A 24,480-nucleotide genomic window follows, 5' to 3' on the forward strand; every position below is an offset into this window, starting at 1 on the left:
TATATATAATCAGCCATCAGTTCTCAGGTGATTGATTCCTAGGTTTTTTAACTTTCTCCCGATTCAACACCCCTTTCCTATGATATCTAGGGTTTTGGTTTCATAACCTAATTCGATTGATTCGTCCGCCCCTTTGATCCTTCTCTAAATTTTACCTATCGTTTTGTATAACATTGAATTATTAAATGAGATGGCAAGGATAATCGGAGGGGAAGTAAATCTGAACTCTTCGTCGTGTTCGCTGCAAGTGAATATCTTCGGATGCCTATTCCAATTTGGATCTAGCATTGATTCATTTTCCGTTGCTTGCGAAGCTTTTTCCGATCCTCTGCTTTTCTAACCCGAGTTTGATTGTACAGTTTAATTTTGCTTTTTCTGCTTATTTTATTATTTTTTTCTTATAAATTTTTTGGAGATGGATTGTGTGAATAATGATCGTCAAACGCGTAAATTGGATAAGAAAACGAAGACTGAGGCTATAGATTCTGATGTTGTTGAAATATCCCCGGACAGGCGGTATCTTCGGGTATTGTCATCGTACTGATTTTTATTTGTTTAATTTATTTCTTAATTTTTGATTAATTTGTTTAATTTCTGAATCTCTTGCGCTGGTTTATAATTTCTTATTGATTAGTTTAGGTAGGCGCTACTGTTTCTAAAATGGATTGAGGTTCTAGCTTTTTACCTCTTATTTTATTTCACCGTCTGATTCATATCAAGTTCAAGAAGATCGCACTTCTGTTTACTGCATTTGTTGATAATCTAGTCTTCCCTTTATACAGCAAACTTCAGGGACACCAGAATAATTGTTTTGATGTAGCAGAGTGTGTGATTACATTACTTCTTAATGATACGAGCAATGCAGATCAATCTCAATAGTTTGGTATTGATTAAATTCATATTTGGGTTACTCCCTTTTCTGCATTTATGATTTGTTAAGCCTATTCTCCATTGAGGTTGCATAAGCCTTAAGGGTGTCTTGGGTAATAGGAAATTTCAGACGTTTATTATTGAGTATCTGGTCTAGTTGTTAAAATAGAAGTTTGATGACTTGGAGCATGAACAGATATGGTTTGCCCTAAGTCGAGAATAGATGATCGTATTGTCAAAATTTAAGATTGTTCCACGAGTGCAAATAAATAATGCAGATGTTATATGCGTCATAAAATGACTTCTTATCACCATTTTTTGCAAAGATGGGCCGATATTTTCTACCCTCTTGATGCCGACTCACACTCCATTATTTCCAAAGAGATTCAGAAAGGCTGTTCTAATTGCAAGTGGGCCTGTGTCGGTGGAAGAAAGTGTGTGCAACTCAGTTGACTGTGCCTTGTACTATGGATACATGCCACTGATTTCTGCTTTTTATTTGTTTGTTTATTTTTTCAATTTTCTAAATCTATTTACTTCAGTTGTTTTATTACCTTTCTCTTTTTCTTCCTCCAGTATAATGACATCCTGGGGAGGGGAGCCTTCAAGAATGTGTATGCTTCCTTGAATATCTTTTAAATTTTGTTCTACTTATAATGTTTGTTTGTTGTCACTTTTGTAAATTTATATGCCAGATTAAAAGTTATCTGCCTGCCTTTTTTTTCCTTTTTTTTCCCAGTTACAAGGGGTTTGATGAAATTGAGGGCGTGGAAGTTGCATGGAGCCAAGTGACTATTGAGGATGCGCTGCAGTCCCCCGAACATCTGGAGAGGCTGTATTCTGAGGTTCATCTGTTAAGAACACTGAAACATGAAAATGTTATCAGGTCATATGCCTCTTGGGTGGATGATGAGAAGAAAACCATTAATCTTATCACTGAGTTATTCACTTCGGGAAGTTTGAGGCAGTGAGTTTTCTTATACTGTTTCACTTGGCTTTCAGTTTTTATGTCTTATTTTTTTATTATTTTTATTTATTTCTGTTGAAATATGTTTAGTAGCGTGCTTCGATCTTGTTTAGGTACCGTAAGAAGCATAAGAGTGTCAATATAAAGGCCATCAAGAACTGGGCCAGGCAGATCCTTCGCGGGCTACACTATCTTCATACTCACAATCCGCCTGTTATACACAGGGATTTAAAATGTGATAACATTTTTGTTAATGGAAATCATGGACAAGTTAAAATTGGAGATCTTGGATTGGCTACAATAATGCAACAACCCACTGCCAGAAGTGTGATTGGTAGTTGTTTGGCTTACTTGTAAGAATATATCTTCATTTCATTTACCATCATCCTCATAGTGTTATTGGCACTTCGAATTTTGCTACAGGTACACCTGAATTTATGGCACCAGAGCTGTATGAAGAGGAATACAATGAGCTAGTGGACATTTATTCTTTTGGGATGTGCATGTTAGAGTTGATTACATGTGAATATCCATACAGCGAATGCAAAAATCAAGCACAGATATTCAAGAAGGTTACTTCTGTAAGTTCACTTTTACCTCGTTGTATTGTGTTAAAATGATCCTTTATGCAGTTAAATGGGTTAACTGCATCTGATGACGTGATTATTCCTACTGTTTAAAATTGTAGGGCATAAAGCCTGCTGCCCTGGGAAAAGTGAAGGATCCTGAAGTGAAAGGGTTCATTGAAAAATGTTTGGCTCCAGCTCCTCAGAGGTTAAGTGCTGCTGAGCTCTTGAAAGGATCGTTCCTTTCATCTGAAGATCACAAGGATTTCAATTGTGCTCCTCCACAGCTTTCTGATGTTATGTCCAAATCAATGAACTCAGTAAGATCTGATTCTCTTGTGACGGACATGGACACATCTTACAAAACGCTATCAGGTAGCACTTTTGCAGGAAGCACTGTTGGAACATGTGTCTCAACTCTTGAACTTCAGAGATGGAATGAAAGGAATGAATTTACCTTAAAAGGGGAGAACTGTGATGATAATTCAGTTTCTTTAAACTTGAGAATTGCGGACTGTTCTGGTACGTAAATGTAACATCACAAATATCTCTTGTTAAAACCATTCCTGGTTTGATTTGGCCCACTTGAAAACTTGTTTAACATTCAGAACATCTGTAACAGGTCGGGTGAGGAATGTTCACTTCGTATTTTATCATAATGCTGATACAGCACTTTCACTTGCTGCGGAGATGGTTGAACAGCTTGATTTGTGGAAAGATGATGTTGCTTTGATAGCTGAGTTGATCGACACTTTAGTTTCAAAACTTTTAACCAATTCGAGTACACCATCTGGAAGTTTGGATGGGGGGAAGAATTCTGTCAACGACTCTGCTACATGTTACAATAACCAAATTGCTGCCTGTGATGCTAGACAACATTGTTCAAACAGCATTCTTGCTAAAGAAGCTAGTGAGCACAACATATCTTCACAGTTCATGGAATTGAATAGCAACAGTAGAGAATCAACTGGAGCATTGACCCAACGCACCTTACCAACTTCTGTTATCGAGCATATGGAAGATTTGGGATCGGCTGACTATATTGTTGTGGATAAACATAGAAATAGCATCAGGGAGTCCTTGATGAGTGAAAGTATAAAAAATTCGGGGACATCTTTTGCAGGTTCTTGGAACACGGCATCTAGTGAAATGGATTTCAGAGTTTCTTCTCTTTCTCTGGTGGATAAAGAAAACAATATGTGCCATGATCTGAAGGTGGAGCTTGATGCCATCAATTTGCATTATCAGCAGCGTTGCAGCGAACTTCTGAAGATGAAAGAGGAGGCAATTGAAAACGCCAAAAAGAAATGGATGCTGAAGAAAATATCAGCTGTTTAAGGCGAGACGTTCGTTTTTGGGTTGAAATGCTTCTCATTTCATAGTTTTGTTTGCTTCTCAACGACTTGATTAAGTCGAATAGTTGATAAAATATGTGCACAAGTTACTTCTTTGATTGGATTAGATGAACCTTGGTTTGCTCGTGGTGACTGGTGTTGCCTAGTTTTTTGAAATTGTGTACACATACTATTATTTTTTAATTGAATTGATTGCTAAAGGTTGGAATTGGTTGCCAGTTGGAACAAGTTTGCCCTACTAATATTCTTGGCTGCCACAAAAAAAGTTTGTATTTCCGTTGGGAAAAAATTTACTGACTACGATTTTTGATGCAACGGCAACGATTTTTGTTCCGGTTAATTAAGAGTCGATGTTATTATGAAGCGCAAGAAATGTAATTGTTGGGGAAATTGCTTTTAAGACTTTTGAGTTACTGTTTTTTCCTCGTTAAATTAAAAGAGTTTTTGCATACTGTTCTAGTCGGAAACAAAAGCCATTGCGACAACAATCAGCAAATACAACATTAGCTCTCTTCCTTTATTGTCACTTTGACAAATGGCACTAGATTTATTTTTCATTTCGTTAAGAAATATCTTGTTGGATTGAAGCTGTACAAACGTCACGTTTCAATTGTTCTATCGAATATGAACAATTGTTACATCTCAACAATCTCCTTTGCAATAATGATAATCGAACTCGTAACCTCACCTCTAACATCAATTGTTAGGATCGTGCACTTGTCGATTATTAAAAATTATAACTGATAATAATTGTACAATTCAAATCTTTTAAACTGTATAACAGTGCAAACTTCACATTTCAACTGTTGATCCAAATATTAATTAGTTGAGATTGCATTTTTAGAAGACAAGCTAAATATAGAATTATTTTTAAAAAAAATTAAGATTTGTAATGCTCTTTCTCTAATGTGCCCCTGAAAACAAAAACACGATTAGTTTAAAAATAATAATAATAACACGATTTTTTGTACTCTTGTTCAACAATTACCACCGGTGGAATAAATATAGAGCTTTTAAAACACCATTTTTTTCTTTTTTTTACCTTGATAAAAGCATATCGAGTGCAGAATTTTATTATTAATTCCATGTACAAAATATTATAAAAAAAATATGATTCTTGAAATAGATGGTCGAGCAAAAAAATAAAACAAACTGTAAAATTTAATCATACATTATTATATTGATTAATCACTTAATCTTGTTACTCGTGTCATGAAATCAATTATATTTGATAATAGACAATATTATAGAAAGCAGATTGCTGATGGGAATTAAACATCATATTTTCATTTATTTAAAAAAAATATTATTATATCTTTACACTTTCATAATTTTATTTTCGGTAACTAAAATGGTTTTATTAAATAATATATAATCAAAAAATTCTAATAAAATGTTGATTCAAAATTTTTAAAAAACAATTACAACAGTTATCAACAAGAGTATATAATTAAGCAATTGCTTGAACATTTACACTTGTATGGCAGTATTTTCAAAAAGAAAAAAGATAAATATCAAAATTATGTATATAAAAACATATGATAATTGAGTAATTGCTTGAATATTATATATCTGCTTTGATATATTTAAAAGTTCTTCCAGGATAAATTTGCCCATTTTAAACATACCAACTCAAAGTGGATTAGGCAGGAGTGCAAAAAACACGACCATACAAGTGCAAATGCTCTATTTTTAGTCCTCAGACCTTTTTAATGGATATTTTTAAAAGAATAAATGGGCATTTGATTTGGGACAGATGGAAGCATAGATAACCAAGTTATCCAAAGAAATAGGGAAGTGTGTTATTATCCACTGTAGATCCAATTGTCATTACTAGCTCAAACCTATCAGGTTCATGCTTGACCCGCATGGAAAAAAAAATTTAAAAAATTCAGCCAATGATGCATGGAGAACTACGCAAGTTCACAAGTCATTTTAACTATCTATAGAATGTACTGCATAAAAGTTGAGTTGAACTTCTGTTAGCACAGACATTCTCAGAAAAAGAAATTAAATAGAAACTGATTCAAGAGCGTCTGCTGCTTAACTAGCTGTTATCATAATGTTACCACATCTCCTCGTCGATCATAACTTAAAAGATATAGTTTGGCAGTGACAATTTCTAATTCATGTTCTGTTGTGTATATGTCGTCATAAACCAGAAGGGAATACACATTCAACCGATGCTCGAGAATGGTTGAACTCTTACAGAATCAGAGAAACATGAGGATGGTTATATATTGAGATCGACGAACAATAATTGTTTCAATAACACATTAATGAGCTTGCAATTGTGACATTAACCAGAATCTAAGATCGGCGCCGTTGAAAGAATCCTCTTATGATGTTAACATAGATACATGCATCAATTGGCAAGACATTAACAAATCCCAAACTTTGAACATGCTTTTTATGCAACGAACATGGAACATATGCAGAAGAACCAACAACGAATAGGGCATCTTCAAGATGAGATGATCTTTTTGAGACAATCAGGCTGTACACTTTATATGGAGACATCAAGAACTTTACCACAGACTACCAGTTCTCTTTGACGATTTTCAACTTTTCTAGAATGATTTTTCCTTCCTTGTACTTCTGAGTTTCCTCATAAGCTTTCTCGTATTTCCACCCCAATTCCTCGTGGCAGTCCGAGCAAAAGACATCCGCCACTGTATGAAGGCCGGTCATCAGCCGCCTATCTTCTTTAGGCCCCAGAGAAATGTTCATAGCGTGGGAGAACAGAAATGCTCGACCGTTTCTTCCCTGTCATGAGAATACATGTAAGGACCGACATCTTACTAAATTTTCTTGCTATTAAAATCTAAAATAGAAGTGATCTATAAAAATGCAACTTAAAATCCCAAAATCTAGCTTACCGCCACTCCTTGTTATTATTCGCTCAGCCGCTGCACCAAAATAGAATTACCGCAGCACAAGTGACAAAATGAATTGAGAAGTTTATCATATCATATAATAAAGAATCCCTATTGAATTTTCCAAAAATTTATATGATGAGTTCACTCCCAGTCCAAAAGCCAAAAAAACATCTATCAAGAAAGTTCAAAGAAATTTAGTAGCGAAAAAAAGCAGAGTAAAACTAGCTGAAATATCACCTGAAATGCTTTAGAGATTACATCATCATGAAGGGCAACATGATTTCTACAATTGCAGCAACTGTACAACCTCGGACCAGTCATTTCAGCCATTTGATTCTCAAAATTCACACCACGATTCAATAACAGCTGCTTCAAATCAAGATCCTGTAATTTTAGATCGAACTCATCGATCCTTTCTTGGTAATTCGTAAGTCATTTGAAAACATGGACAGGATAGAGACTTCACCTTTATTTCTATTTCGTCTCCTGAGAAAGTCAATTTATGCTATCTTCTTTTATCCGACCAATTATCAGACTTCACCCGTCTGAAATAGAAAAAAAAAACCCCATCACCAGCAAAAAGAACGAAATAGAATTCAGTTCTGAAATCATATGACCCATTATCTTTCAACAGCAAAAAAAAAAAGCCACAAAAAGAACCCAAAAAATAAATAAAACCCATCACAATCACTGACCCATTACCAGAAAGTAGATGAAAAATTCAAGAATCTAGGCGTCCTTTTTGCGGAAATTGAAGAAAACCTTTGTGCGCGGACTCACCTGATCATCGTGCCACTTGCAAAAAGACCGGACCGAATTAATTACAGAGGGGTTTAGCAATATGGCAAAACGACAGAGTTTTATGTGTCGGGATATTGGTATACTATCGAGTTTGAAAATTAGATGGATGGGAGGAAGGATTATCGAGAAACCTCTCAACTCCGGGATTCAATGTTACTGTAAATAATTGCGTGTCGCAAGAGAACACGAGAGTTGGAGTGCAAACCACGCTTGATTGCAAATAAAAAAATTAGAGAAAAAGGGTGGGTACAAAATATATTGAATTAAATTATTCCCCAAAAATAATAAAATGGCACTTACTTTGGATTTTAACATTGTCGGATATTTTCAGTAAATTGGTGGGAAAACAATTATGTATAAACTTGGTTGCAACTTGCACAATTTTAAGGATTAAAAGTTGAATTGATGAACGGAATGGACCCGAAACTAAAGCTGCACATAGCAACAGGTACAGAACCAGTGCTGTTGATACGTTGATTATGCCCCTTAAATGTTTGTGGTTCTCCTTGCAATTATCCAGCCTCGATGAAATTTAGCAACTAATACATTGATGAAAATTTAAATTCAAGGAAAGTTACACGAATAAAACCAAATAGATCAGCTTGTAATTCAATTATTTTATAGATTGTTGATTCCATAGGTTAAAGCTTCAAAGCAGCTCTCGCCATAGCAATTGCACCTTCATAAGTTTGATTTCCACCTATAAACCCGCTCATATGGACAAACACGCAACCGGGAATTCCCGATTCTTTAGAGAGTTCATCGTCTCTCAAACCACGCCACTGTACAGGAAGTGCCTTCCGACTCTCAAATCTGTCGGGTGCTATTGCCACGGCCTGAACTCGCCATTGTTTGCTACGGTCGTCCTAAAACATTTTACAGTGCATTAAACTCGGTTAACCTTAGAATGAGCAGATTTATCAAATATAAATTATTGGAACACAAAAAAATTCTACACAAGCCAATTTTCAAATCGCTGGAAGGTTCTAATGTATGACAAGAAATTCACAACGCCAAAAAAAATATTAATTATAAGATATGGATTTGTAAAAAATTTGTGCCAGAATCGACCCTTCCGTCCTATTTTGAATAGGAAAAATATAACAGCACAATTTCCAAAAGAAAACGTGAAAAAAATGACACAAGTTTTAAGAACTGGATGAGAGTATATTAATCATGGAAGACGGGATAAAAACTTAAAAGCCAGATTTAAGAAGTACCTTATAAAGCACATATTTAAGAGATGGGTTAATCTTCTCCTCTTCCTCGAGCTCAAAAAGGTAAAGTTTCCACTGTTGAAGATAATTAAAAAGAGGTGAAGTTCGAGTTGAATTCAGAAATAGCAAAGGAGATTATGCAAGCGCAATCGAAAGAGAATATAGTTAAAAAAAATTTTAAAAAACATGACCATTGTCATTTCTTAAAGCATCGCAAAAATCCTAAGAGAAGACGCTTTTGTAGAGCTGATGCATGAAACATAAAATTCCAAGGTTATAATAGCTAGACTACAAATGATTTTTGAACATAAGATAGCCAAAAAACCACGAACAAAAGTTCTACATTGGATAGATTAGTTAGAGTAAAGAACAAAAATGCACGCACAATGTATTATGTAATAAAACAATGTTTTGAGACAAGAAGACACTGAAATACCATAGAGCAAGTTCTTTCAAGATTCAAGAAATGATAATAACGTAAAAATTTCAGTACTAGGTTTCTCAGATAAAGTTTCTTCATTTCAAATATTTTTAAAAGACAACTAGGAAGTGTCCACCACTTGTATTTCGAAATACATTTTGAATATGAGCTCCTCTAAGATGTACAAACATGAACATACAACAATCAACAAAACATTATTCATGAAGAATAGGGTGATGGGCATGAAGCTGAATATCTGGCTGTTTGCCTGCTCTTGACAAAGCTACAAATGAAAAAATATTTAAATTGTCCCAGATTTGACCAAAGCACTTACTGGACAAAATCTATCCAGGACCATAATTTCTCTGCTAGGATCAATATCACGACTCGCTGCGAGACATTCCATCACAATTGATCGAGCAGGTAACCACGATCGTGCATGACTGCGGATGCTCTGATTTAAAAAAAAAAAAAATCTTAGAATAAGTTTAAACTTGAAACCATAAGTTCACAAGCCACTTTAATTTGATCATTAATTTCAGGTTCAGCCAGGATGTAAGTTAAACATTTTCAGGTATAAAATTAACCGATATAAAAAACATTAATATCTATTTAGCATCGAATTCACGAGAAATTAGTTGAAAAAGAGAAATAACAGCAATATCCAAATTAACACGAGGAAACTTTACATTCAAGAACTCACTCCCAGCTAGATCCATTGCACGATCAAAGGCTGCATTTTCCTTTTCAGCTGATTGATCAGGATCAATCCAATCCAAATTTAATTTTCCAACCCGTGAAGACAAGTGTGTACTATTCACATATCTTGGAGTCTGGTCTGTATCATACTGATTGATTCCATTGTCGATGGCATCAATTGCCTACCAACATTAGAAAAAACATACATGAGTAGTACCACTGCTATGCTAAATAACTCAAAATTATACAAGGAAACCATAAGAAATATTAAGGCAAAGCCAGAAAAATGACATTTTTTGATCGTGAAGGTCTTGAGCTAAAAGCAATAACGCAGGTTATTCCTGTTGGATGGTTTCTCATACTAAAAAAAAATGATTCTAACCATAAAAACTAGAGGAGAAATTTAATTTCCACCAATATATGCCAAGCTTGAGCAGTAGGTCCTTTTACAATCATAGCAGCCTAATCACATCCAAAAGAGAAATTTATGTTAATTATCTTTGATATAGCTATCCTTCACGTTGGAGAGTTCGTTGATTATGTTTGGAATATATTGTCATTTCTTGACATTAGTGCCTATATCCAAAGAAATATTCAATTTCTTGAGTTAAGGGATCCTTTCTTTAGTTAATCCCGGTATTTTAGCCATTCATTAGGAAAACAGTAGTGGAAAAATTTGCAAGTCTTTAAGGAAATGACAGGGAAAAAGTTATATTCCAACTATACTCCTTGAACGACATCAAGTCCAAGATTCGAAGCACTCATCAAGACACCATAACTGTGACTTGGAATTATCTTTATATACTTCTGGATCAGATGGACCAATTCTACGAAATAAACTGGTATTGTGATACAAAGGCAGAGAAATGCAAAAAAGTTTTCGAAAAGGTGATAACTTCTGATTTCCACAAGAGATCGACCATGGCTGTGATTGAAGTCTGGAGCTTATTGCTAGGATCGGAGATCTTTCCATCCATCCAGGAGGACACTGCAGAAGCGAAAATGAAGGAAAGCAGGAAGAATGGTATTCCTTGCTCTTCAAACCTGGAACCCCCGTCACAAACAGCAGAACGATTCGGATAGTCAATTACTTGAAAAGGGGGTACAATATGGATGAGCTAAAACCAAATGAAACAATGGAACTATTTTTCCAATAAACTTCGACATACTTATAATTCAAACTGGGAAAATGGAAATCTTTGAAAAGTAAGAGATAAAAGACGTGAAGTGATATCTTAGATTTCAGAACTAATTCGAGAACAATTCAGAATAATTTAGATCTTCTATGGAGATCAAGAATTGACAAGTAAACTGCACGACAGCAATAATAAAAGACTGGTTCTTATATGACCAACAAATTTATATCAATCCCAGTAGAATATCTAAATGATAATAATAGAAATTGTTCATAAATACAAAAGGTTAACTACCTCCATGAAGCTTTTATAAACTGCAAGAAACAATCGTTGCACGTCCGGATGATCTTCGTCAACATGAAGCTCCTTGGCAATTATCTCCTTCCCAAAATGCTACATATGAAAGTTCACAACCAAGATTACCCTTTAAAACCAAAAGCATACAAGAACCTGTTTCACATGCAGACTTCCAAAATTCTAAGTGCTCTTGTAAAATATTAGAATAATCTGCCCTCATACTAAAATCATTTACGAAGTTGTAGCTCATATTTTATTGTGAAACAAAATAAATTGACTACAAACAATATCTTACCAACTTTGTAACTAATCTGCTCAACTTGATGACGAAAACTGAGCTCGAGGGTTCTATAATGCATATTTACCTTGTAAATAAGACCAGCACTACTAAGCTTCCTATTAAATCCATGCCCGAAAACTTCATCAAAACCCTTTTGATGATGATCATAACGGTCTTTCACGGGATCATATACCCCACCAACATCAAGCACGGCATCAAGCGTATCAAGTACCTGCAGTTGTTCAGGCGTTTTAACAAACCCGTTACCTACGTACCTAAATCCTTGAAAATTACAAAATAACCACAAAGGGAAGATGATAAAGTTAGTGAGGTTTCAAAAACTATACCTAGAAACTCACCTGAATATCCAAAAAATAAAAATAAAAAATCACATTTACGCGAAGAGAGTATGATAACATTACTTAGTAGCAAACCAGTCATTCAAACACATCGCCTACGAATCTAGATACTTCAAAAAATTATTTATTTCACGGTTCGCGGCTGTATCGGATGAGTTAACCTGAGAATCACGCGTACGGACGACGTGAGCATCTGAAAACTTGTTGGTGAGTCGAATCATGAAGCAACCGAGGGCTTCGTCACAGTGGAAGCTTCCATTGTGGGTACCCACTCGTTTCACGGCGGCGGTGGACATTAGAAACAGAGGAACGCGGAATGGAGTTGGAGAACTGAAGAGGCGGAATGGATTGAAGAGCAATGTTGTTGTAAATACTTGGAGCATTTGGGTAACCCTCTGTTGAAAATGGAACGACAATACCATCTTTTCCTTCTTTTAAATTTTAAATATTTACTATTATTATTATTATTATTATAAATATTGTATTTATAATTATTGGGAGATGACTCATCGGGCGATGTAAATTTAAATATAATAAATAATTATAATTAAATTGTTTCGATAATTCTTGTTAAAGTATAATAGTAATTTTCTTTGGGAAATCACACTGTCGTATTTTTTTTAAGAAATAACTTTTATTTTCAGGGTTAAGAAACAATGCTGCAAGTTGATTTTTTTTTAAAAAAAAAATTATTACTTCTAATTGGTCAGGTTGGATAGAGTCATGTAGGAGTTTCGTCTTATAAAAATGATTCGTGAGACGATCTGACAGAGGCATAGCTTCACAAAGGGTTAGAGTAGGCTTCAGCCCAGCCTAGTCTCGGGATTAAAAAATATATTATACAAAATATAACAAAAAAAATTAAAAAATACATTAAATAATATTTACATTTTTAATGTTCAACTCACCCTATTTTAGAATCTTGGTTACGTCCCCGGTTTGATATGAGTTGTTGTGAAAAAAAAAAGTTACCAACATAATAGAAATAGATTGTTAATACTTGTAACTAATATGTCACCAATATCTCAATTATAATTCTTTTGGAACGAAGTCTCATGTTCGTGATTCAATCATAACAACTTTTTTTAGAGTTGGTTACATTGAACTCCTTAAAGTTTATCATACTTTTTTTTTTTTTTTTTTAAACTTAAAGTTTATCATACTTAAAAAAGAACCCAAATAAAAGAAAAAATAACTATTACTTCTTAACATTTTTACATGGCTCACATACGCCTTCTGTATAATTAAAAAATCTCTTCAACATTCTAAATATATCCTTTATCAATATTAATTATACAAATTATAGTTTTTAATGTTTTCTTCATTAATTTATTGAGAAGTTTTCATATAGTATTGGACAAATTTGATTAATATATATATGTTTATTAATATTATTTATAAAAATTGTAATATTTAATATTTTCAAAATTATTTTTCTGAGAAGTATCCATCTTAATTATTTTTATTCGTATAATATTTTAATTTAAACTGTGAAAATGTAATTATTATTTTTTTAATTTTATTGCATATATAATTTGAACTTATTTTTACATTTGTTTGGGATTTTTTAAATTATAATAAATTCCAAGAGAGATCAACGTAATTAACTCTATTTTAAAAAAAAAAAATAGATTCGGATCCGAGGACAGAAGGGAGATGCTATTGGCCGTCGGGGACTCGGGAAAACAGAAAATTTGGGAGGAAGTTTTTAGTTTGGGCATACACCTATGCGGTCCAATTATGTGGACTTCTTTAAAAGCCCATTTATTCCTGGACTAGAACTAATGGGCTAGGTGACAATTTACTTCTGTACGGGACAACCCATTGCAAAGTTGCACTCGATCAATTATAAAAAAAAAAAACTCATCTACTCTTAATGTATTTATTTATTTGTTTTTTTTAATGCTCGTTTATTATTTAAATATAAAAACATCAACGTGCACATTAAAAGCATTGATTGATAATATAAAAGTAATATTATTATAAAAATAAAGTATGTCTATTTGAAATATTAAACATGTCGAATGGAAATCTAACACATTTTACACCCTTTCCCTCTCACAAAATCTTGGGCCCTCTCCAAATTTTGCCCATGTATTGAAATTGAACTTGGAATTCGGTACAAAAGCTAAAAAGCCAAATAGTAAACGACTTTTAGTACAATATTATCCTTTGAAAAAACAAAAGTACCAATTATTATTTGCAAGAAATTATGAATGATAAAAGCATGATATTTGATTTAATAGAATCTATATAATCATGTAAATTAACTCGAAACGGCGATGGACAAATAACTCGAATATTTATCGATTTACTAAAAACTATAGTTGGTGATAACGGTGCAACTAAAATATCTTAAATCGTAAAATAGTTAACGGTGTAACTAAAATCTCTTAAATCGTAAAACAGTTCAAACGTCATGCTTCAATTACTCTACCCAACAAAAAACCATTACCGCACTTAATAAAATCTACAAGAAAAATATTATAATTTTTCTCTGTCTTTAAAAGAAGACCCTAATGCAGTAAACAAAGTCAAGAAAGATTTATGCTACACATGATATGTTTCTTCATCAGTTAAATCATAACAATTAATTTACGTTGTATTTGGATGGATGAATTTCACATCTATGGATTTCAAATGTATTTTTATTGTCTATAGAAGTAAGATCATAAACTTCAAATCCACTCATAACATATTTGTATAATATTTCATGTTAATTATAATGAATTTAAAATTTACCTACTAATAATATCATTTGAAATTCATTTTAATTTTTTTCAGTAATGTGTAAATAAGTAATGTATAAATTTAATTTTAAATGTATAGTTTTATTATAAATAATAAAATTATAATTAAAATTTATGTCTCAAAAAAAAAACTTTAATATGCATAGTTTGTGTTTCACCCTACGGAGATCATAAAATTCCCCACAAAATAGAGGTAGCTAGTTGCAAGATTCGTCCAATGATATTTTTTCTATACGTCAAATCAAACATGTCGGTGCCAATTCTTTTCTTTGTTCCCCGATTGGACCACACATTTTCTATAGTCAAATCACGCATTTCCTTTGAAGCGATATTTTTTAAAGGAATCAAATTTGTAGATTGACTGTGTACCAGTACAGATATGATTCGGGGTCTCATACCATGTTACACCGGTTTAAGTTTCGGGAAATTAACTTTCAGTTCTTAGTTGTCGATTTTTTTTTGTGTTCAGTCTCTAGATATTTTTTTAGTACCACATTTTCACATGAAGTGTCACATTTTATATGACATAATACCACAATTTTGTGGGTAGGAAGTGAACCCAAAGAAATATTTTGATTGGAGATTTTTCTTCAACTTTCCCTTTAAATTTTTATATATTAATTTATTTTATCAACTTCATTTCTCTCTGGAAGATTGCATTTTCTAAGAGATTGTGTAAATTGTATGTTACCAATATCTAATTATATGTTGCCAAAGTTCTATGAATTGTTGTTCCATAGAAATTGCTGTTTTTTTTATGTTTGTTTGAAAACGTGTAATAAAACGTGTTTGGATTATTATTATTAATTTTTTTTTTGGAAACGGAGATCTCTTGAGTGTTATTTTGGTAAAATTTAAATTATTAAATTTGATAACACTGCCTATGTGTAGCTGTACATCTCCGGACGTGATATTTATAATAATTCAAATTTCCTGTTAGTCTTCGTTATGTTGGATATCAACAGGACCATTATTAACGTTAGGTTTATAAACCCAAGATCAGTCAGTAGTCGATCTCCAGCATTCATGCANTAGTCATGTAACATAACGTGCTCATAAAAATTCATTTTCAACTCATTTACTTCAAATCTTACACCAAAAAGAATATTTTCAAAATATTTTTTTATTTTACATATATTAATTATTATATTTTATTTAATATATTTTTAATTATGACTAATGTTTATAATACATAATGAATATTATATTATTAATAATATAATATAAATTAAATTAATTATAATATGAATTAATATACAAAAATTATTTAAATTGAAAAATATGAATATAAATTCAAACATAATACACATACAACTTCAAATATAATAAAAATATAACTTCAAACATTTGAATGACTATATTCATCTTACAAATGATAAATTAAAGTATTTCGTAGTGTGAAGTGAGCATCTTTGCATTAAATTATATTATTTATAAATCATTAAATCAAATTATTCCTTTATTATTAATAATTAACATAAATAAATATTTAAAAATTCAATATTTATTATTTTTAATTTTTATGTTTAGATATCTCATTATTAAAATAATAAAATAAATATTTTATTATTATTTAAATAATATTTATATTACAAATAAAAAATAAGACATATTTATAATAATTAAAACGGAAAAAAAATAAAAAAAAAAGTGCCTCTGTGCCAATCTTGCGCCAAATTTGGCGCAAAGGTGAGGCCAAAATAGCACAGTCTTCATTGAAGCAAATTAAAGTTGGAGATGTTATAAGTTGGACATTTTCGGCTCAAAGATCGTGATTGATTGACTGCCTTTCCTTTAATTTCTGTCAACTCATTTTCAGGCTTTGGAAGCTTGCAAGTACATATAACGACGACTAGCAATCCATACATATAGAGCAGCAGGATAGGTTCCATGAGGGCATCTCCAACCTGCACCTTGTCTTCCAAGGGAGCCCCATTTCCTCTATAGCTTGGCGTAGAGCTCCTATTTTTTTTTATTTCAATTATTTTTATTAAATATTATTTAAATAATAGTATAATATTTATTTTATTATTTTTATAATTAAATATTTTATCATAAAAATTAAAGAATAATAATTATTGATTTTTAAAATATTTATTTATGTTAATTATTAATAATTAAGGAATAATTTGATTTATTGAGAATATAATTTAATATAAATGCAAAAATTAATACAACAATACAATTCATAATTAAAAATATATTAAATATAAAATAATAATTAATATATGTAAAATAAAAAATGAATATTTCGATAATATTTTTTTGACTTAAGATTTGAAGTAAATAGATGTTGTATCTGATACAAAATTTACATCAAAATATATTTTATGATTACATATGCCTGAATGAATCCTACTCAAGTAGAGGTGGAGACTGCACATGATTTGGTAAGAGCGCAAACTAATTAAATTAAGAATAATAAATGAAGGGGTCACTGCCACCCATTCTGGGTCTCCACCACATGACTCGAGGTTTTGGGATTAATTCATCTGAGAAGACATTTATCATAAGTCAATGATAGCCAACTCCATTATCATGATCCGAAAATACAAGCCCTAAATGGCCACATCTAGCAACTTTATTAACCAAACACAACTTAATATTATAAGCATCGGTGGGAATAATCTATGATTAATTTTTTTAAAAATATATTTTATGTTAAATTAATTATTTTTTAGTTGGAATACGACCCCCTTTAATTTATACCCGTGTTTGGTTATTGGTAAGTAGGAGGCTTTAATTTTGTGATGGTTGCTGCCAAGTTGACTTGGGTCTTGTAGGTTGGGGCCTTTTCAATTCACCCAACCTTAGTGGACGAATCGTACTAATCCAAGGACCACCACATATGAATAAATATAGTACTATGGTATTTACGTTTGAAATTGTATGACTTGCATTCGTGAAGAATTTTTCTTTCTCGATTCACACCACTCATGTAACTTGAGTTGCTCTTCTTTTACTTTTTTAAAATTTTGCCGCAATTTCTTTTATCCAAATATTTTAAGCTTATAAAAAAAAAATTAAAAGATACTATTAGCCGAATTATATACATAGTATGTCTTCGAGGGATGTATTTCAAACGACATCTATTTTAGGTTTATTTTAAATCCACCACAACAATAAACAATAGCGACAAGAAATGCGCATCTAGTTGCATTATTTTTACTAGTTTCAAAAATTATTATTAAACGGATGGAACGTGATCGAAGGCGTATTATTGGGAAAAAACAGTACTTTGGTAGCCAAGTGCAAGGTATTATATGTTATGGGGATGTGTGTTCAAAATATATATTGGTACAATTCTTAATTTTTTATATATTAAAAAAAACCTCAAGAACAATGCGTGTATTATTAGTAACTATATATATGTTAAATCTTACAATAGAATCTTTTGATATTAAACTAGGGATTAAATGTCATTCTTATCTTGAAATTTAGCATTAATAAGCTTAGGCTTCTTAATCTTGGGAAGAGCTAGCGATCCATTTTAAGACTTCTCCCTAGATCCCAAGGCACTAAAATGTCCGTGCATAGTTGAGATCAAGTGCACCAAATTTACCAGTGAGTGAAAGTGGTCGAGGAATCGCATTCTTTTCAAAAACAGTAGCTTTGTTTTTATAAAGTTTATGCTATATCTCGAGTATATTTATATATTAATCAAACAGGCTAATAAATCATGAGCAATTTTTTATTTTTTTATTTTTATATGTGCATATATATAAATAAAATGATATACGAAGTTCAAAATCCAAGTCGACAAAATGTAAGAGTTGGGAATTGATTAATTCTCTATTGAGAGCATTATTTGCGATGTAGCGTAGAATATCGAGTCCAAAGACAAACAGATACCCCACGTACGTCAATTCACGTAGACCCAATGGTTATCAAGTGTGTTAGTGTGACATGGAATCTTTCACAAAGTTGACGACAAGCTAGGTCTAATCTATTATATATGCGCTAGGATTAGCGTGTAAAATCAAAGACTAATTAAGTTTTCACCTTCAAGTTGTATCTTTTATAATATATATTTTATATATGTAGAAAAAGTATAAAGTGAAAATGGATGATTGCGTAGAAAATAGGGAAGTTTCCTATTGATGAATATATATATATATATATTTTCCTTTTTTCTTTCTTTCACAACAAAAATGTTTGTGAAATATAAGTTATAACAAATAAATTTAATAACTTCTAAAACTACAAACACTTGATAAAATTTACACACATCTTAGATTTTATAAGATGTTAAATATAAGAAAAATGTAAATTTGAGGGGTGTACAAAGGAGTTATTAAATTTATTTGTTATTTTTTTACGAACCTCCATGAAGGCTATATATGTATTTAAATATAGTTGAATTTTAATGAATGACAATTAACCCCAATATAAAAGGATGAATTTACAAAAAAAAGCTCTCATTGTGAAACTAACGTTGAGTATTTTAGAACTAAATAGTATGATTAAATATTATGAGATGATGTGTATATGTTTAAGACTCTAATGAAGCCATGTGACAGCCACCACTTGGTCCAAATACGATGGTGATTAAGCCATGTGACATCCACCACTCTGTCCAAAAATGATGGTGGAAAACATCTATTTTAATTCATTTTCAAACCCGATATGAATTCGCTAATTCTAAAGAACCAAATGTTATTCAGTTAGTAAAAATTTAAATATTTTAGTGTAGATTTATATATTATATTGCAACTTGGGATGGGATGGAGAATTTTTTTGTTTATTGTTTACTTGGCTTTAGAATCCAAGCCTTTCCCTTTTGTGGCCAAAAGGTTCCATTTTTTTTTTTTTAGTTTAGTTTTTTAAATTAAGGGTTTCTATTTTTTGATGTAAAGAAAGAATGGTTATCTTAGGACTTGCTATTTTTTTTTTAAAAAAAAAAAATTGAGTTGTTTAAAATTTAACTGTTTATTTATAAGAATATTATTGATACTACATCTCGGATGTGGCATCGATTTTTTTTTTTCAACAAATTTATACACGACACGACTTTTACAATTTAAAAATATCACCTTGCGAAAACATCATGCACATATACATTATATATATTCTGTAATTCATTTTCCAAAAATACATTTTCAGTTGATTTTTTTTAATAATCTTCGCTTTGACTTTTCTAGACTTATCTAAAGACGGATGATATACATTTTTGATCCACACAAGTTGCACATGAGACATATATAAACACTAATTGGCCAATTTCCACACAAGTTCTGCTTCACATTTGTTTTCAAACAAAATAATTAATCATGTCCGTGTGATATTTATTTCAGAATTCAATTATTAATATTCAAGCCCATCAATCATTTGAAGTGAAGTGAAGTGTCGAGGTGAGACTATATTGTACGTCGGGATTACAGTAATTCAATTATATATATGTTCTGTATAAATTAGAGAACCATTTTCCTTGTCACATTCTTGATTGAATTTCCCCTTTTCTTTCTTTTTTTGCTATTGAGTTTTGAAGTTGAGTAAGAATCTTTATTTTCTTTCAGCCATGAATATCGAAAGTGGATCAAATTCAATGAAAGAAATTGAAAAGGAGGAGCATGAAGAATTGGAACATGAAACCGAGGATCCGAAAAGACTTCAACCATGGAATAAACATATTACTGTTCGTGGCATCGTTGCAAGCATATTGATCGGATCAATCTTTAGTGTGATTGCGATGAAGTTAAATCTTACCACGGGGATAACACCTCACCTCAATGTTTCAGCAGCACTTCTTGCATTCATTTTCATTAGGACATGGACCAAAGTGCTTCAGAAAATGGGGATCGCCACGGTTCCTTTTACAAAACAGGAGAATACATTGATTCAGACTTGTGTTGTTGCATGTTACGGCATTGCAATTGGAGGTCGAGACAGCTTCAATTTTCTTTTTTATGGAGTTTAAATATTTTTTTTAGGTTCTTGTTTCCTCTCACTGTCTGACTGAATCTGGACAGTCGAAAAATGTCGTCGTGTTACCGTGTTTTATATTTTTCTCGCTGAATTTCAGGTGGGTTTGGATCTTATCTGTTGGGAATGAACAAGAAAACGTTTGAGCAATCAGGTGGCCTAAATAGTTTAGGAAACACAGCAAGCAGTATTAAGGAACCGGGGATTGGTTGGATGACTGGTTTCCTTTTTTTAGTTTGTTTCATCGGGCTTTTTGTGCTGATTCCTCTCCGTAAAGTGAGTGATTATTATCCATGAGTGTTAGTTTTTGAGATTTTGCTTCAAAGTTAACTTTTGCAACTTGTTTTGAAGCTCAAAAGTTAGAGATTACATCAGTTCTTGAAAAGTTTTAATTTTTTTAGATTTTGTTACTGCTACTTCTTTTCTTTCTCTGTTACTTTAGGATGATCTATTGATGTATATTTTTCAATTCGTTATTGTTGGTATAATTATTATTCAATACATCTTTAATCCGACTTTTAATTGGTCCCCAGATCTTTATAATTGACTACAAGTTGACTTTTCCAAGTGGCATGGCAACTGGAGTTCTGATTAATGGATTCCACAGCAGTGGAGACAAAATGGCTAAGTAATTATTAATTTTCAATCCAAAAGTTTTCCAACTTTTATTAATTCTTGAAATCTTAATCTTGATATATTTGTCAAATTCATATTTTATCGTTATAATTAGCGGCCTAAGCAACAGGTTTTTCAATGATTATAATTTGTAGGAAGTTGGTGAGGAATTTCCTCAAATCATCCTCTTTTAGTTTCCTGTGGGCTTTCTTTCAGTGGTTTTACACTGGAAAAGATGAATGTGGCTTCGCACAGTTCCCTACCTTCGGATTGCAAGCATGGCGACAAACGTATGATCGACCACTTTAATTTTTAACTTAATATATTCCTTCAATTTCGGAAGCTAACAGATAATAGTAAATAATGTCAAATTTGAATATTTATTCATTTTGTTTTTCAGATTTTACTTTGATTTTAGCGCGACTTACGTGGGAACTGGAATGATATGTTCTCACATTGTTAATATATCATTACTTCTTGGAGCTGTGCTTTCATACGGTATGTTGTGGCCACTTATTACAAGGCTTAAAGGAGATTGGTTTCCCGCAAATATACCGGAAAGCAGCATGAAGAGTCTTAATGGCTACAAGGTATGAGTTTTCTTGATTTGATCTGCTAAGAAATTTAGAGATTTTTATAATCTTTTGCTGGATTCAGGGATGAAGCAAGAGCCCTGAATTTCATTAATTAACATGTATATTCCTTGGCAGGTTTTCATATCCATTGCTCTCCTTCTAGGTGATGGCCTCTACAATTTTGTCAAGATTTTACGCGTTACAATGGTTAATTTTCATAGCAAGCTTAAAACCAGAAGTCTCAACTCGGGTAATTATCTCTTAAGATTTAAGTTTCTGGACAGGTTGAAGACCTTCAAATCGTCTCAAAATATATGCAAATTTCACATATGTATTTTCTATTTATCTCAATTCTTCTTATTAATTTACATTTGATACATAAAACAAAGTTTATTTCTGTTGCGGTAGGAGAAGTTGATGAAGACAAGGCCTTAAGTTCTGTAAAGCAAGATGAGATGTTCATTAGAGAAAAAATACCTCTGTGGCTAGGCGGCTTGGGTTACCTAATGCTAGCCATAATATCTGTCATTTCAATTCCTTTCATTTTCCCCGAACTCAAATGGTACTACGTTATGGTAGCCTATGTTTTTGCTCCATCTCTAGCCTTCTGCAATGCCTATGGAGCTGGATTAACCGACATCAACATGGCATACAATTACGGGAAAGTAGGATTGTTCATTATTGCTGCATTAGCCGGAAAAGAGCATGGAGTCATAGCTGGATTGGCAGCCTGTGGACTGTGCAAATCCATTATCAACGTTTCCTGTATTCTAATGCAAGATTTCAAAACTGGCCATCTCACTCTAACGTCTCCAAGAGCCATGCTTTTTAGTCAAGCCATTGGAACGGCTTTAGGCTGTATTGTTTCGCCTCTGACTTTCCTCTTATTTTACAAGGCATTTGATATAGGCAATCCAGATGGAGAATTCAAGGCTCCATATGCTATTATCTACCGAAACTTGGCTATCATCGGTGTCCAAGGCTTCTCAGCATTGCCTCAACATTGCTTGCAGCTCTGTTATGGGTTCTTTGCTTTCGCTGTCACGGTAAATTTGGTGAAAGATCTTTTACCAGAGAGAATAGGGAAATGGATGCCACTTCCGACTGCTATGGCGGTTCCATTCTTGATTGGTGGGTATTTTGCCATTGATATGTGTCTGGGGAGTCTACTGGTGTTTGTGTGGGAAAAGATGGATTCGAAAAAGGCGGAGATGATGGTTCCGGCGGTGGCTTCTGGTTTGATATGTGGGGAAGGAATTTGGATTCTTCCAGCATCGATTTTGTCTTTGGTTAAGGTGACTCCACCTATCTGCATGAAGTTCGTACCTTCTTAGTTGGAATCCCTTCAAGCGATACTATTATGATAGTTGGTATAAATAACAGGACAAGCAAAAAAAGAGTTTTATTTCTCCCAATGTACTCGTCGCATGTAGCATGAAAATGAAAAGAAATAGTTATAATAACACTCACGTGTTGAGGTTGTGCACGGTTCGATTTGGAACTTCTATGTTTCTTTTTCCTGTTATGTCCTCTTCCGTGCGAAGATGGTACACTTAAAACCAGTTTTAAGGATGATCATTCTCCAATTCTTCTCAGGATTATCTGAGAACTGAAACAATACTTGGTACTTACAAGTTACACCTCCTCGAGCCTCCATTTTAGACTAACAAGTACTACTTCAAGCCTGCTTGAACCCAAGTATTTGTGTGTGTATTGGGCTTTTCTTAAGAATTTTATTCTCACACATATCGCAGTCTCTCTTTCATTGGTCCGGATGACAAGAAGGAGCAGAAAAGGCCCAAAACGTGTCAGGCAAGTTTGAGATTATCCGTTTTTTTTAAAAGGCAACAACATTCAAAATATTTGTACGACACATAAGAAATTTAAAACTAAAATATTTTTTTGTCAATACGATGTATTATATCATACAATAAATAATATGCATTGTGCAGCCATTAAGTTAGCTCTTGGAATGATATTGTTTCAAAAGACATCTTTGTCAGAGTATATATAATCAAGTATGATGAGTTAATTTATATTTTCCAATTAAGGTTTCTGGTTTCTGTGTTTATTTATTTTGGCTTGCAAAGAATCTCCCTCTTATCAAAGTCTACACTTTGGGTTGTGAAAAAGCTAACACGAAAGGCAATTCAACCTTTGCACTTTTCAACCACTCCATTCACCTTTTCATAAACCCCCATCCGTGAATTTCATTTAAGAATCTTGAAACTTGCGATCCATTTATTCACAAGTTTTCTTTTGAAAGATACTCATACGTCGTAATGCATAATAATTTATATACATCATTTAATAATGTCATCAGTTAGTTAGATTGTATAAATAGACGAGTGATGAGGATTTATACTTCGAGGCCAACGTATGTCTACCCTGTTTGGCAACATTCTATGGTCATATATCGGATATGGATACTCTCCTGTTCATTTTTTATACAATACGATTATCTTGTGGACCTCACACAATATCAAATAAATGTTAGATCATGAGTTGATCATCTCGTATAAAAAATGCACAACACCACACACTGTATTTTCAGCCATAGTACATTCTCATATATCAAACAAATTAATTGTTCCCAACACGGTTTCTCTCGTGAAAAAAAGGATTTTTTTTTTTTAAAAAAAGAAATGTCTAGTGGGGAAACCCTTTTTTAGAAAGAGCTGGCGACAATAAATTTTTATTTAAGACCTGGTCTAATAAAATAATCTTGTTTGATGTGAAATCGAGTAGAGTATTTTTATAGTTTTTTGTTG

General features: G+C 32.6%; 4 protein-coding genes across 11 annotated transcripts; 2 read left to right on the forward strand and 2 right to left on the reverse strand.

The window, feature by feature from the left end:
• Window positions 1-16: 16 nt before the first annotated feature.
• On the forward strand, window positions 17-3,966 carry LOC140989733 (probable serine/threonine-protein kinase WNK10). Of its 2 annotated transcripts, XM_073459094.1 has the most exons (7): window positions 17-526; window positions 1,447-1,484; window positions 1,610-1,837; window positions 1,951-2,171; window positions 2,261-2,418; window positions 2,526-2,925; window positions 3,026-3,966. In XM_073459094.1, exons 1-7 carry the CDS (start codon window positions 416-418, stop codon window positions 3,739-3,741), a joined length of 1,872 nt encoding a protein of 623 aa, XP_073315195.1. In that variant the 5' UTR covers window positions 17-415; the 3' UTR covers window positions 3,742-3,966. The 2 variants fall into 2 exon arrangements, with proteins under 2 accessions (XP_073315195.1, XP_073315197.1); XM_073459096.1 differs by lacking the exon at window positions 1,447-1,484.
• Window positions 3,967-5,945: 1,979 nt separating this feature from the next.
• Window positions 5,946-7,178, reverse strand: LOC140989725 (protein yippee-like At4g27745). Of its 2 annotated transcripts, none has more exons than XM_073459083.1 (3): window positions 7,104-7,178; window positions 6,875-7,021; window positions 5,946-6,524 (listed from the first exon to the last, which is right to left on the reverse strand). In XM_073459083.1, the coding sequence occupies exons 2-3, from the start codon at window positions 6,965-6,967 to the stop codon at window positions 6,297-6,299; spliced, it is 321 nt and encodes a 106-aa protein (XP_073315184.1). In that variant the 5' UTR covers window positions 6,968-7,021; window positions 7,104-7,178; the 3' UTR covers window positions 5,946-6,296. The 2 variants fall into 2 exon arrangements, with proteins under 2 accessions (XP_073315184.1, XP_073315186.1); XM_073459085.1 differs by having other exon boundaries at window positions 6,875-7,003; window positions 7,104-7,168.
• Window positions 7,179-7,796: 618 nt separating this feature from the next.
• LOC140989724 (uncharacterized) lies at window positions 7,797-12,254 on the reverse strand. 3 transcript variants are annotated; one of them, XM_073459080.1, is made up of 7 exons: window positions 12,009-12,254; window positions 11,574-11,720; window positions 11,206-11,304; window positions 9,766-9,957; window positions 9,411-9,530; window positions 8,659-8,730; window positions 7,797-8,304 (listed from the first exon to the last, which is right to left on the reverse strand). In XM_073459080.1, exons 1-7 carry the CDS (start codon window positions 12,228-12,230, stop codon window positions 8,080-8,082), a joined length of 1,077 nt encoding a protein of 358 aa, XP_073315181.1. In that variant the 5' UTR covers window positions 12,231-12,254; the 3' UTR covers window positions 7,797-8,079. The 3 variants fall into 3 exon arrangements, with proteins under 3 accessions (XP_073315181.1, XP_073315183.1, XP_073315182.1); XM_073459082.1 differs by lacking the exon at window positions 9,411-9,530; XM_073459081.1 differs by lacking the exon at window positions 8,659-8,730.
• A 7,544-nt stretch (window positions 12,255-19,798) lies between these two features.
• Window positions 19,799-23,210, forward strand: LOC140990361 (metal-nicotianamine transporter YSL1-like). Of its 4 annotated transcripts, none has more exons than XM_073460030.1 (8): window positions 19,799-19,948; window positions 20,114-20,476; window positions 20,620-20,795; window positions 21,053-21,147; window positions 21,290-21,424; window positions 21,535-21,724; window positions 21,845-21,956; window positions 22,112-23,210. In XM_073460030.1, exons 2-8 carry the CDS (start codon window positions 20,116-20,118, stop codon window positions 23,041-23,043), a joined length of 2,001 nt encoding a protein of 666 aa, XP_073316131.1. In that variant the 5' UTR covers window positions 19,799-19,948; window positions 20,114-20,115; the 3' UTR covers window positions 23,044-23,210. The 4 variants fall into 4 exon arrangements, with proteins under 4 accessions (XP_073316131.1, XP_073316130.1, XP_073316132.1 ...); XM_073460029.1 differs by having other exon boundaries at window positions 19,811-19,961; XM_073460031.1 differs by lacking the exon at window positions 19,799-19,948 and having other exon boundaries at window positions 20,000-20,476; window positions 21,845-21,959; window positions 22,118-23,210.
• Window positions 23,211-24,480: the final 1,270 nt, after the last annotated feature.

Source organism: Primulina huaijiensis, chromosome 12, assembly GCF_012295235.1.
Source record: "Primulina huaijiensis isolate GDHJ02 chromosome 12, ASM1229523v2, whole genome shotgun sequence".
Taxonomy (NCBI): domain Eukaryota; kingdom Viridiplantae; phylum Streptophyta; class Magnoliopsida; order Lamiales; family Gesneriaceae; genus Primulina; species Primulina huaijiensis.